The sequence below is a fragment of the Mesoplodon mirus genome, assembly GCF_964341445.2.
Source record: "Mesoplodon mirus genome assembly, chromosome: 13".
NCBI classification, from domain to species: domain Eukaryota; kingdom Metazoa; phylum Chordata; class Mammalia; order Artiodactyla; family Ziphiidae; genus Mesoplodon; species Mesoplodon mirus.
In genome coordinates, this window is record NC_138989.1 from 25,309,517 (window position 1) to 25,322,799 (window position 13,283).

The window sequence follows — 13,283 nt, forward strand, 5'->3', positions numbered from 1 at the left end:
TTCTTTCTTTCCAACCTGGATGCCTTTTATTTCATTGTCTTGCCTAAACTGCCCTGGCTAGAACCTCCAGTACAATGTCAAGTAGAAGTAGTGAGCGCAGACATCCTTGTCTTGTTCCTGATCTTAGAGGGAAAGCATCCAGTCTCCTCATCGTTGAGTATGATGTTAGCGGTGAGTTTTTGCAGATGTTATCATGTTGAGGAAATGCTGCTCTTTCCTATTTTGCTGAGAGTTTTTGATTTTGTTTTAGTTTGGGGTTTTTTTATGAATGGGTGTTGGATTTTGTCAACTGCTTTTTTTTGCATCTATTAAGATGATCATGTGGTTTCTGTTCTTTATTTACACGTTACATTGATTCATTTTCACGTGTTAAACCAACCTTGCATTCCTGGGATAAATTACAGTTGGTCATGGTGTATAATGATTTTCTCATGTGGCTGGATTTGGTTTGCTAATATTTCGTTGAGTTCTTGTGTCTATATTCATAGCGGTCTATAGTTTTCTTTCTTTATGAGGTCTTTGTCTGGTTTGGGTATCAGGGTAATACTGTCTTCATGGAATGAATTGGGAATTGTCCCCTCCTCTTCTATTTTTTTAATTTAGTTTGTGAAGGACTGGTATTAATTTTTGCCTGGAGACATTTAAGGGTAAGTATTAAGTTGGATGGAAGGTCCAGAACACAGCAGAGAGGCTGGCGCTAGAGACTCAGACTGAAGGGAGAGAAGACAGTGGGCCAGACTAGCTAAGAAGTGAACCTGGTAGAGGAAGCCCAAGTCAGGCAGATAAGATTGTGCAGGAGAGCAAGCAGAGATGTCAGGTTAAGAAAGAGGGTTCTTTCTGCAGAGGAGACTAAGAGGGCACAACCAGGGCCCTGGGAGGAGGACCAAGACAGCCGCCACAGGAAGGGAGCACTGGCACCTGGGTTACTGCTCGAGCCAAACACAAAGAGCACGGGAACTTGGCAGCAAGAAGTCCAGAGCCCTTCAAGGAGGTGGTAAGGGTGGAGCCAGTGTGCTATGGTTGAGGCAGGATGAGGAAGTGGAGACCCTCAAGCCCCTGTTTTCCTGAAGGAGGAAAGGTCTCCTCTTACAGGGCCTTTTTTGAGAATGAGATTTAACCTGAATCCCCAGCGGAGCCAGGCAGCAGGTCCCTCCCAGCACAAGAGGGGCTGCTTGGGCTAATCCTGGAATCCCAGGATGCAAACGTTTCTGTGTTTCTGCTAGGAAAGTGAAGGCCCCAGGCGCTGGAAGGACTACAAGAAGGCACTCAGCTGGGGATTCTAGCTCTGCGGGTAGCGTCTATTCTGGGAGGTTCTGTCCCTCAGGAAGTGTGGCTGCTGGTTGGTGATGTAACAAGGGAAACCTGGTGTGAGGCAAGGAGCCTCGGAAAGCTCATGGGGGAGATTAAGGCTTCGGCTCAGCCCAAACGAGGCCAGCCCTGAAGCTGAGCCGCTCCTGCACCTTCTCCAACAGAGGTCAGAACCCTGCCAGACCACCGGACAGGTTGGGTCGGGGAGATCAAGGAGTCCCCATGCCTCCTCCCCCCGCAGCCTAGCTTCTCCACCCCTCCAACCCCCCGCACCCCCCCGAGGGCTCTCCAGCCTCCTTAGCCAGTTTCACTGCAGAAGAAGCAAGGCAGGTAGAGGCACAGTTGGGAGCTCCCTGGAGGGAGGCCTGGAAGACAACAGGGGGAGGGCTGGGGGGAGGTCGGCCTCAGGCCAGCCTGAGCTTACGCAGGTGACTTGGCTTTGGAGAACACAGCTGTTTTGGGGGGAAGACCTTAAGGAGCTGCCCTGTTCTGAGCTCTCATCCCTGGGGCAGGGGTGGGGTCCTCTTACAACTCACCCTCCTCCAGCAAGAGCCCACTTGGGGTTGCACCTGTGACCTTCGTTCCTGTCGTCCCACGTGGGGAGGGGGCAGACCTGGTGAGCAGGGCCACACCCAGCCACACCCCATGGGCCTATTCACTGAGCGTCTGGCTCAGGCAGTGCTGCCTGGACCAGCTGTTCCTTCCAGCTCCCTGTCCCCACCTTGTCCCTAGATGCTTGGCCCTGCTCTGTGCTTTCCCAGGGGACTCAACCACAGCAGACAGCAGGGATGCCACGCACCCGGCCCTGGAGCCTGGGTTCAGCCTGTGACCCGGTCCTTCTGGGCCAGGCATTTCCCCTTTGGCAGGACAGAGGAGAGACGTGACCTGCCCCAGAAACATCAGGTGCCATTCAGACCAAGATAAAGAGATTCAGCGCGTTTATTCAGGCGTGGAGTCAGCAGGTGGGGCCGGTAAGAGGCTCAGGGTTTCCACTCGATGACTTTGACGGCGATCTGGGCTGCCCGCTGCACAGCCACGCTGGTGTCCTCCTCGAGGGCCCGGAAGGTGGGAACGTGGGACTGCAGGAGCTTGCGGCCCTCGGGGGCCTCGGCCAGCATGGTGAGGACCTTGATGGCGTTGAGGCGCGCCTTGCTCAAGGATGAGTGCAGTAGCTCCAGCAGCGGACGGATGGCCTCCGTGTCCAGGGCCGCGTACTTCCCTGCAGGGCACCAACACCAGGCGTCCCTGGGGGGGTCCCTGCCCACCTCCCTCGCCCCCCAGCCCTCCCAACGCAGGCTCCACACCCTCCCTGCCCCTAGCCTGGGCCCCGCAAGCTCCCCAGCCGGCTTCTCCCCAACCACCAGGTACCTGTCCCGCAACCCAGTCCTCTCAAGGCAGCATGAGGGGTCTTTTGAAAATTAAAATCCAATCGAATGAGAAGGGGAGACGCCCCTCCTTAATCCTTACTTGCTGCCCATCCCCTCACCCGCTGAAATGCCACGCTGCCGCCCCCTGCCCCCAACCCTCCTACACCGAGCACTCTGCTCTTTGCTGCCAGACCGTCCGGCCCCTTTTGCCCTGCTAGCTCCCCTCACAGAGGATGCTCTGCTCCCGTACTGTGCCCACCGTCTCCCCCAGGTCACTCTTCACTCTGCCGCCCCTGCCAACCTCAGACAGCAGAGGCTGAGACGTCTGGGTCCCCATCGCCCAGCACAGAGCCTGGCCTGTGGCAGGGGCTCAGGGCTCCTCAGCTGGAGTGCTAGCTCAGGGAAGTGACCTCACCTCCCCCAAATTCCCATGTTGTCCGGGCCCCATGAGAGCCCCCAGCCCTCCAAGCACTCCTACAGGAAGCCCAGGTAAGACACTGACTGCACTGAGGACGCCCGCGAGATCCACGCTCATGGGGAGCCCCACACTGGGGGTCGACACCCTGACTGCACAATCAGTCAGAAGGGGGCTGTGGACTCTGGGAAGGCCCCAACCTCTCCCCGTGGTGTGTCTCAGATTTCACCATCAGGACGAACTGGGGAGTGGCAAGGAGTCCCAGCTCTGGGGGGATCTGCAGACTGCTGATTGAGAATCAGAGGCCCAGGTAGTTCTCCGTGGATCAGCAAGGAAGCTCAGGGCATGGGGCTGGCCCAGGCAAGAGAAGGTCAGACAGCTTTCAGAGGTCCTGTGGGGACCCTAGCCTCCAGGTGGGGAAACCAGCCCAGGCCCTTCCTACGGCCCAGGTCGGGTGACTGAGCATGGAAGCCTGGCTGCTGGGAGTCCGCATGGGGGAGGTAGCCTTACGCTCCTATGCGACCCCTCCACACTGAGAAAAGTAACATTGATCAAGAAACACAGCAGAAGCAAGGGCTCCAGTGTTTGCTTAGACCTCAGCATAACGGACTCATGGGTGGCAAACGAGTCAATCCCAGAATTTCGGCTCACAAGAGGCCTGGGTCAGATGCAGGAATTCCAAAACCAGGGAACAGAGGGAATAACAGGGAGGGGCCCCAGGTGGTGGGCCCTCTGTGGCCTGGAAGGAGAGGGTGGAGCCTGGGACCAGGAGGGGCAGTACTCAGCTTGCTAGGGGGCTGCGGTGACCCCCCACCCCATAAGCACCGACGCCCAGCCAGCAGGCAGCCTCACCTTTGGTGGTCACTGTGACGTACATGAGGGCCCCAGCTGCACTGGCCTGCACCTCCACTTCCTTGTCCTTCAGCAGGTGCACCAGGATGGGGATGACGTCGTGCTGCCACACCTGGTTCTTGCCCTCCAGGGAGATGCTGGGCCAGAGAGGGGCAGCTGGGTGGCTGCACTTGGAGGAAGAGGGGGACAGGGCCCAGGACCACCCCAGGGGGACACCAGGGGAAAGGACTTGTGTTGAGACCATCCCTGGTGGCCAGGCCAGGGTGCAGAGGGGCACTGGTGTGAGGTGTGGGTCCCACCCCGACACTCAAGACAACCTGGGAGCACGGCCTGGGGCCACAGAAGGCCAGACCCAGGAGCCAGGGGTGGTGAAATGAAGGGAGGTGGCCACAGCTAAAGCAGCTCTGAGGCTCTGTGATCATCAGGCTCCAGGCCGGGATTTAGACTCTGATCACAGTGACACTGGGTCACTAGTGACTAGACGCCCGCAGCTCCACGTCCTGACCTGTGAAGGGAGCCACCACCTTCCTCGGAGGAGGTCTAAGTGTGCAGATGGAACCTCCTGTGCTTGCCTTCCTCATGGGAGGGGGACAGCCCTCTCATTTTTGCCGGGAGTGGGGGCTTCCTGGGACACAGGACTGTCAGGACTAAACCCAGGCCTGGGCAGGCAGGTGCCCCAGTGGAGCGCTCCCCTTCCCCCAGGGCACAAGCAGGTGAGGGGAAGCAGGGGCCTGGGGCACCACTCCTGCCCTCCCCGCTCCGTCCCTTGTCCCCAACCAGTCCTCACCTGACTGCGATTAGTGCTTGGGCTGCTTTGCTGCGGATGTTGCTGTTGGCGCTCAGGAGCTTCTCCTTCAGGAAGGGCACCACCCAGCTGGCCAGTGCGTCAGTGGCGTCCTCCATCAGGCAGGCAGCCAGCGTGTCCAGGAGGAGCTCCTGGATCCCTTCCTCCTCACTCTGCAGCTTCCACACCAGCGAGGGGATCAGGCTGCTGTTGACAATGCCCTTGGCCCCTGCAGGACAGGAACGGGCGCTGAGGGTGGGCCAGTGGGCCACCCCCAACCTGTCACCTGTGCTGGGAGCCAGAGGGCTGGCAGGGGGGTGGTATTTGACAAGATAAATTGCAAATCCCCCCCTCCCGCTGCCAGGCAGGGGGCCCGAGCATCCAACATGTGACCGTGGGTGACAAGCTGGGGTGAGAACCACGAGGACCCCAAAGGTCCAGCCTTTGGTCACCTGTTACTGGGGGCACCAGCCTGAAACAGCGGCCTGAGAAGCAGCAGCCACCTCTGCAGGGCCCAGGCACATGGGGAGCCTCCCTCCCCCGCCAGCCATGGTGCAGCAGAGAGAAGGATGAGGGACCCATCAATCCCCTCCTTCCCATCTGCAACATCTCTGTGATGCTGGAGCCGCAGATCAGCCTGGCCAGCCGTGGGGACAGGAAGAAAGCTTGCAGTGGGGTCTGAAGTAGAAGATTTAGAGTCAACAGGCCGGCATCTTATGTAAAAAGAGCTGTGCCCCCAACCACAGTTGGTGGGCAATCCACAGAGTCTGGCCAAGGGGTCTAAAGGCACCTGGTGGCGCTCAGGGAGGGGGCTCCACATGGCACAGCTGGGAGAAAATGCAGCGAGCCACCCCCCTTCCACTGTCAACGGTTCTGCCTCACTCCTTCCAGCCTCTCCTCCCACCTGGGGAGTCAGTACGTGGCTGGCTGCCCAGAGGAGACCCCAGAGATGGCCCAGGCGGCAGCCCAAGGGTGCTCACCAGTGCCCAGAACTGCTGGCAGAGTGGCCACCACAGGAAGAGAGTGGGCACCGGGGAGGGCGGCCCTTCCCTGCCGCTCTAGGTGTCACTACTGCCTGACAGCCCACCCTCTCCCCGGCCTCCCCAGCAGCCCAGGCTGCCCACCGTGAAGCCGTCCACAGCCCCCATGGAGGTGCCACCAGTGGACACCTCTGTCTTCTGCCTCCCCAGCTCAACTGTCTAATTTACTCTAGAGAGACAAGTAAACAGGTTCATTAGCCTAAAGGTCTCTGAGTGCCAATTAGCACCAGGGACTTCCTCTCTGAAGACACCACCCAGCCTTCCACCCTCACTCCCCAAGGACATCAAATGGCAGGTGCCTGGGGTTAGGGGGTGGAGAGGCAGGGTAGCATGTCCAGAGGCTCCAGTGCCCCCGGCCAGCTTCTCACTGGGGTGTCGGGTGGAACCACTAGCTCTGTCCATTTGTTCTCAGGGTGCTCACAACACAGGAAAAGCAGTTTCCTGCTGCTTCAAGAGTACTGGGCTTTTTAAGATCTAATATACCCAGATTTTGTTTAAAAGGCTAGGTTGGACTCCTAAATGCATCCAGCTATGTGATCTTAGACAAGTTACTTCCCCTCTCTGAACCTGGTTTCCTCATTATTAATACAAGCCCACCTGGTAGGGGGTTGTGCAGTATCAGTGGAGTAGGGGGTGGGAAAGTGCTCTGTGTAAGGGACTGTCACCACGTGCCCAGACACCCAGGCCTGGCACAGCGAGAGTCTCCCACATGCCACCAACAATGAGTTCCAGCTGCAGGCAAGCCTGTGGTTGGGGGTGAGGGCTGAGGAGCAGGATACAGAGATAAAAGCTGCACATGTAGATGAGGAATTCCAGGTCCTAGGGGCTCTGGATGTGCCCTGAAGGAACACCTGTCAGTGGTCCCGAAGCCACCTCTCCTGGGGGCCTGAGGCCTCTCTCCCCTTCAGCCCTGCCCTCCGGCCGGGCCACCACCAGACAACACATCTGGGCCTCCTGCTCCGGCTCCAGTTCCGGCTCAGGCACCTGCCCCCAGGCTACCTGCCTGCCCCGGCCACAGTCTCGCTCTGCCACGACCTGGACGGCCACTCTCCAGCTCACAGGGCAGAGGTGACAATATGACCTTCCAAGAAGGAATGTGCTGACCGATGGAGGGATAATGTTCCTGACAGAGGGCCATCTGAGCAAAGGCAGGGGGTGAGGGATTTGTGCATTGTCAATCAGGGCTCGATGGTGGCCTCACTTGTACCCGGGTCTGGGCTTCCCGGGAAAGCCCAGGGAAATGTGCTGCTGTGGGAGCAACAGGATGGGCACAGGCTGTGGGGAGGGCAGAGGGAGGGAGTCAAGGCCGGAAGTTGGAGGTGATCACCTCCACTGCTCCCCCGATTGGTGAGGAAACCAAAGCCCAGAGGGGCAACTCTAGTGCCCAAGGTCACACAGTAGATGGGGAGAGGCCAGGCCTTCAGCCGCCCGGGTTTTTCTTTCCAAGGCATTCGTCCTGGGCCTCTGCTCCTAGAAATGCTGAGCACCGGGACCCAGTTCATTTTGAGACAGAGGGAGATTAAAAATAAAACGCGTGCCGGGTGTGCCTCTCTGCTCGTTCACTTTGCTTCTTTTCAGCTAAAAGGAGAGTCGCAGGCCTGGCTATTTATAATTAACCCAGATCTGCAAAGCCTTGTTCTAGTTGGGGTGGGGTGGTGCACAGACCCCCCAAAAGAAACAAATCAGAGAAACCCACCAGGCCCCCAACAGCCTGAGACCCGGCTGGCAGGGTTGGAGTGAGCAGGACAGGTGGGGCATGGAGAAGAGCCGGCCAGGAGGGTGCACCCTCGGGCAGTGGGGAGACCAGTGGGAGAGTCTCCGGGGACCAGTCATTACTGCCTGGGTTGACACATGTAGATGAAGAATTCCAGGTCCTAGGGGCTCTGGATGTGCAGGAAGGGAGGCCTGGGGGAGCCGGGCCTTGTGGGGCAGAGCGGCAACAGTAGGAGGATCGAGTGTGCTCGGGGAGGGCCCAGACTGGCGTGGCTACTGGGCCAGGATGGGCTGGTTGATGGGCCACAAAGCTCAGCTGGGATTGAGGGTCACTATGCCCCTGGAGTGGAACCCCTGGGGTTGAGGTTTGGCCACTTCCTGGGAGCCACCTTAAAGGGCCCCTCCTTGGCCAGCTCTCCCTGCTGGTTGGTGAGGTGCTGGGTGGCCTCAATCACCAGAGCCCCCTTCCCCTTTCTTCCTCGGAGCCGAGCTGTGGTCTCCCGGTCCCGTTCTCCTGGCAAGTGAGGACTCAGCCCTGGGAGCACACATCCGCGCCTGGTGCCCGGGCCCCACCGTGCCTTGTCTCAACCCACCTGCCCAGCTTTAGCCTCGTGTGTCCCCCACTGACCCCACCCACCCCCGTGCCTGCCTTTGCTCGTGGGGAACCCTCGCTGTCCTCAGCTTACTCGGCCCCTCAATAGCACGTGACATGCTGACCATGTTTTCCTCCCGAGATACTCCCCCCGCCGTGGCCCTGGGACCTCAGCTCCCCGCTTCCACCTCTCTGGCTGCTCCTCCATGTGCTTAGCAAGCACCCCCCTCCCTCCGGCATCCCCCACAACGTGGTCCTTGGCCCCCACCATCCCCCCTTTCCCCTCCACCAGGGGCAGCTCCTCTCAGGCTGCAGACACCACACAGCCATCCACTGACGCCAGGTTGCCCGGCCATCCCCCGGCCTAGGCTGAACTCAGCCTCATGGACTGACTTCTCCACTTTCTTATTTTCTCTGGGCTGTCTAGCTGACATTTTTACTTGATTCTGCATTTAGAACGACGCACCCTGTGGGACCAGGCTTACTGTAAATAAACATGAAACAAAAACTTGCCATCCTCCTTCTCGAATTTAAAAAGCTAATCTTCAAACTCTCCAGTGGTTCTTAGGCCGACGCCCCAATCCTACACAAGGGCCACCAGCCTGCTGCGACTGTTCCCTGCCTCACCCCAGCCTGGCCTTGTGGCATCCTCACAGCTCTGGCCGCACTGGTCCTCTGGGTTCGTCCAAGCCTCACACTCCTTCATGCGCAGCGTCTTCCCCACTGTGGAACGTGCTTCCTCCCGCCCCAGGCCACCTCCATCCTGCTCCCCCTGCCACAGAGGCCTGATGGGTCTCCCCCTCCAGGCTTCACACAACCATCATGGGGGTACTATCTTGCAGAGGGTCTAGCAGGCAGGCTTGGGTCTGTCTAAATGCTAGGACTGTGCCGAGTGCAGAGGAGGTCGTCAGTAAATGCTTGCTGGTTGAAGGCTTACAATCCCTGCTTGACCCTGGGGGAGCTCTCACTTCCAGGGTCAGGGGAGGGGGCAGCAGCCAGCCCTGTTGGGTCCCTCCATGGGCTAGCCCCTCATCTCACACCTGGACTGCTGTGCGGGGTCTTCCCATGCTTGCAGCTAGGTTTGCCCCTGCAAACAGCTCACTTCTGACCTCTGGTCCCCCAGTTGCCCTCACCATCTCTGAACATGTGTCAACATGCATCTCCTGTCGGAAGCACCCTCTAGGGACCATCTATTGTTATATTTGTCTCCTTTTGATAGAAGAGGGAACTGAGGCTCATCCAGGTGAAATAACTCACCCAAGGGTATACTCTCATCCAGCTGAAATAACTCACCCTCAGGGCAGGGCCTGTGCCTGTCTCCTTCCTGCTACCACGGCCATTGGCCTCTGAGTGGACCTCTGGGCAGAGGCCCAGCCTGACCCAGCCTGGCAGTGTGGAGGATGCACACAAAGCAGCCCCCGATAGTCAGCCACTTTCCACTGGTCCTCAGGGGCCACCCCAAGCCAGCATGTACCAGGTCTAGTCTAGATCCGCCTCAAGATGCCCATCACCAACATCTGTCCTGTCTCTGACCATTTAGGCAGCACCTTCACAGGTGCGCAACCTCGCTGGGGGATGTAGTGCAACGGTCTCCATTTCACAGCAGAGGAAACACTCTCAGAGAGGTTAGGGGATGACATTGAGATGCCAGTGTCCAGCTGGCAGAGCTGGTCCCTGCCTTCTGACCACAGGCCTGGCCCTATCTCCCCCTGCCAACGGTCCGTTCCAGTGCTTCTGCCCACCAGTGGGGTGATCCTAGTAATAGGACCATGGAGGTGTACGGTGATAGGTAAGTGTTAGCGGGGAGCATCTGCATTTACCTGGATGCTCTGGGGTGCACAGAGCTTCAGGTTACAGTGATGGAAAGGACAGAGTGGCAGTAATGTCTTGGTTCTGGCCTGAGTCTTTAACACACAGGAGTGAGGGGCTCCTGGTTCTGAGGCCCACAGATTGGCTCCCCCTGAAATTGAAAGCAGAAGTTGGCAGGCGCCCTTTGGTGCATTTTGCTGAGCACCAATGCCTTCTGTGAGCTTCCCAAAGGCGCCCATGGGACCCTAGCCTCAACTGAGCTGGCTCCCTCCCGCCTCTCTGGTCTGGGGGACCGCTCCTGGGCCCCCCTCCTGTCCTCCCTTCTAAGGCAACCTTCCGTGGCCAGGATTGCCAGGGACCCTGAAGAGCCCTTACCCGCTGCAGGTGCGAGCAGCAAAGATGACTAACGCCCCCTCCCATCGCTGCAAAACGTCACCGGCGTAAACCTTTAGGATTTGTACAGCCCTTTCACATTTCCTAGCCTACTGTCGCGACAACTCAGGGAAGCAGGTGCCACTAGCCCCACTTTGCAAACAGGCTCATTAGAGGTCAGTCCGTTGTCCAAGGTCGCGGAGCTCAGAAAGGGCAGACAGGGTTCGAATTTGGGCCGGGAAGACGGGCGGGGCCGGGGCCATCCACTGCTCTCCGGCTCGGCGTCCCGCGGGGTGGGCGCCCGGCCTCGGCTCAGCGGGATCGCAGGGACCCCGGTGCCAGCGGCGGTGGCAGCAGCTGCCGGACCGCGGCACGCGCGGAGCCGCGGCCCCGCCCCTTCCCGTCGTCAATGGTCCGCGGGCGCGTCCGTCAGCCGCTCGCGCCCAATGGGCGGCGGGCCGGCGCTCTTGGCGGGGCTGTGGCGCCCTGAGCGTGGACTCCGGCGGACGCGCGGCTCCCCGCCCGCGGTTGGCCCGGCAACGCGCTGCGCTCGCGGCTCCGCCCCCTGCCGGCGGCGCGGCGCGGGGCGGGCGGACCCGCGGGCGGCGGCGCGGGCGGCGCGGGAGAGCGGGCGGAGGGAGCCAGGCCGGCGGAGCGTGTGCGCCGCCCGCGGCCCGGTCACGTCCCCGCGCGGGCGCCGCCGCCCGCGTCGTGCGGAACGAGGGCGCCCCGGCCCGCGCTCGCCGCCCCGCCCCGCGCCGCCGGAGCAGCTCGACCACGCACCGCGCCGCGACCCGGAGGTGAGTGAGCGGCCCCGCGGCCGGGGCGCGCGGCGGACCTGGGGACCGGGGGCGCGGCCGGGAGCCCACCCGCCCGCACCGAACCCCGCCCGGGCCTTTGTGCCGGGGCCCCGCCCGGGCGGGGGGCGCCAGGCGCGACGGCCGGGATGCGGGCCAGGTGGGGGCGGCGCGGCGGGGGTGCCCGCGCGATGGGCAGGGGCGCCGCGGGCAGGCAGGTGCTGGGAGGGGCGCCCGGGCCCAGGAGGGCGGACAGGGGCCCAGGGCAGCCGCTGGTGCGGGGCCGGGCCGGCGACCTGCGGGAGAGGCGCCCGGCGGGGTCTCCCGGGGGACGGCGGGAGCGCCGGCGCGTGGCCTGTGCTGAAACGGAGGCGAGGGCCCCGGAGGCCTGGGCCCGGGGACGCACGGCTCGCCGTTTTCGGTCACCGCTCTTGGAGCGAGCAGGTTCCTCGGAGGCATTTAGAGCGAGAGGCGAGTATCGACCCGCTGCGATTGTGATAGGTTCCCGGCTCGATATTTTTTCCCTTAAAAGGCGGTGGGGGCTTGGGGTGGGGTGGGGGGAGGGCCTCGGGCCGGGGCTCAGCGTCCTGCCGGGGACCCGAGGGGCTCTGGCTTCAGGGCGGCGCTGAGCCTCTCTGGGCGTTGGTGGCAGGATTCTGCTGAGGCCGAGAATTGGGGTTCTTGGTGACCAGAGAAGAGGATGGGAAGGCGGCGCCCAGGCCAGGGAGTCCGTGTCTGGGGATGGAGGGACCCGCCTGGGGGGAAATCTGCTGGTCTGGGGAGGCAGCTGTCCCCTGACCGCCCCTTTCTGCCCAAGTGATCTCCCTGCCCTGGGGATCGAGTCCCTCTGCCTTCTTCTGCTCAGTCTGGAGAAGCCTCCTTGGCCAAATTCAATTAAGCAAATGTTTACTGAGCAGTTGCTCCCCCGGGGCCTGGTGCTGGGGTGGGAGTGAACTGGCCCTGCCCTCCTGGGACTGACTCACCGCCCCCACGGGGGAGAATCATCTCTGTTCAGAGAACCCAGTCCTGAAGGTGGGTGTCGGGGCCCCGAGTGGGGCCGGGGTCAGACGGGCCTGTGGGCAAAGTGACATTTGAACTGGAGCTTGAAGGACATGGTCACAGTTGGGGTGGGCATTGCGGGCAGAGGGGAGAACGTGGACGGAGGCACAGAGAGGGCGCTCAGGCAGTCCAGTCTGGCAGGAGCACAGGAGGTCAGGCGAGAAAGGGCGGAGGCTGCCCAGGGCTGGGGCCGCTGGGGGAAATGGATGACCCTGGCACCTGCTTCAGTGGTGGCCGCAGGCTCCTCACCTTTGCAAAGAGCAGCTCCATGACCCAGAACCGAGTGGGCCTGGAGAAGAGCCGGGAAGACCCCGAGGGCTGCTCGCAGCCTAGGACTGCCCTTCCAGGCAGGGCCAGGGTCCTGGGTAACCAACCCCTGGCCTCCTTCCTGGCCAGCATGGAGGATGATGTTGAGCTGGTGGCTCTGTCCCTTTGGGGCGTGGACGTTCGTGAGCAGTAACCGTGGAGACGTGGGAGTCTCCGTGCAGCGGCTGATGGCGAGGGAGGGCCTAGCCATGCCCGGATGCAGTGGTGCGCCTTCAGCATTCCCCGTGCTTCAGGGTCGATGGACAAGACGCTGGCATCTGGCTTAAAGCTCTTGTGTGTTGTACCAGATACTGATTTTCTGAGATGGGAGGTGAATAAAACAGTCCCTCCCCCTCGGAAGGCTGGTGTTACCTTCTGCTGTAGATCTGCTCACTTGCCCGCTGCCGGGGAGGTTTCTCCCTCTGAAGGGACTGTTTGTCACTCATCTGTGCAGCATGCCCCCTCCCTGACCCACCCCCAGCCACACACTGGCTTCTGGCTGAGGCCCAGCTTGCTGCAAGGAGAGCAGGGCCCCTGCCTGCCCTCGTGAGGGTGCGTGCTTAGCACGATGGAGCTGCCTTGCTCCATGCTGTTGCCCGGCCCCTTTCTGGGGGCCTGCCATGAGACTCCAGATTTGGGACACGGGGAATGAATTCCCCGTTCTGTCCCCAGCTCCTCAGCTCTTCTGTCTCCTGGAGTCCCAGGAGGAGAAGCACCCTGACTGGCTCTCAGGAGCTTCTAGGGCAATTCCAGGAACTTCTGTGTAAGCAGGAGGACTTGACAAGGCTGCCCAGGGCCCCCTGCAGGGAGGCCGGTGGGATGCAGGGGTGAACGGCAGGGAAGGCTGGCCTCAGACTCAGGGTGTGGCC

The 13,283-nt window shown here is 61.0% G+C and overlaps 2 protein-coding genes across 3 annotated transcripts in view; one reads left to right on the forward strand and one right to left on the reverse strand.

The window, feature by feature from the left end:
• Positions 1 to 2,246: 2,246 nt before the first annotated feature.
• The window catches only part of RSPH14 (radial spoke head 14 homolog), a 62,281-nt gene continuing 51,244 nt past the window's right edge, over positions 2,247 to 13,283 (reverse strand). Inside the window, exons 5-7 of one of the 2 annotated variants that reach the window (XM_082641531.1) lie at positions 4,730 to 4,955; positions 3,943 to 4,079; positions 2,247 to 2,527 (exon numbers count right to left, since the gene is read on the reverse strand). In XM_082641531.1, coding sequence (XP_082497657.1) covers positions 2,289 to 2,527; positions 3,943 to 4,079; positions 4,730 to 4,955 — 602 coding nt within the window. In that variant the 3' untranslated portion in view covers positions 2,247 to 2,288. Of the gene's footprint in view, positions 2,528 to 3,942; positions 4,107 to 4,729; positions 4,956 to 13,283 lie in introns of both variants that reach the window. The other variant, XM_082641530.1, reaches the window with a different exon arrangement.
• GNAZ (G protein subunit alpha z) overlaps positions 10,985 to 13,283 on the forward strand; it is a 42,480-nt gene continuing 40,181 nt past the window's right edge. The window contains exon 1 of the mRNA XM_082641529.1: positions 10,985 to 11,052. The gene's annotated coding sequence lies outside the window, so the exon portion shown is untranslated. The remainder of the gene's footprint in view (positions 11,053 to 13,283) is intronic.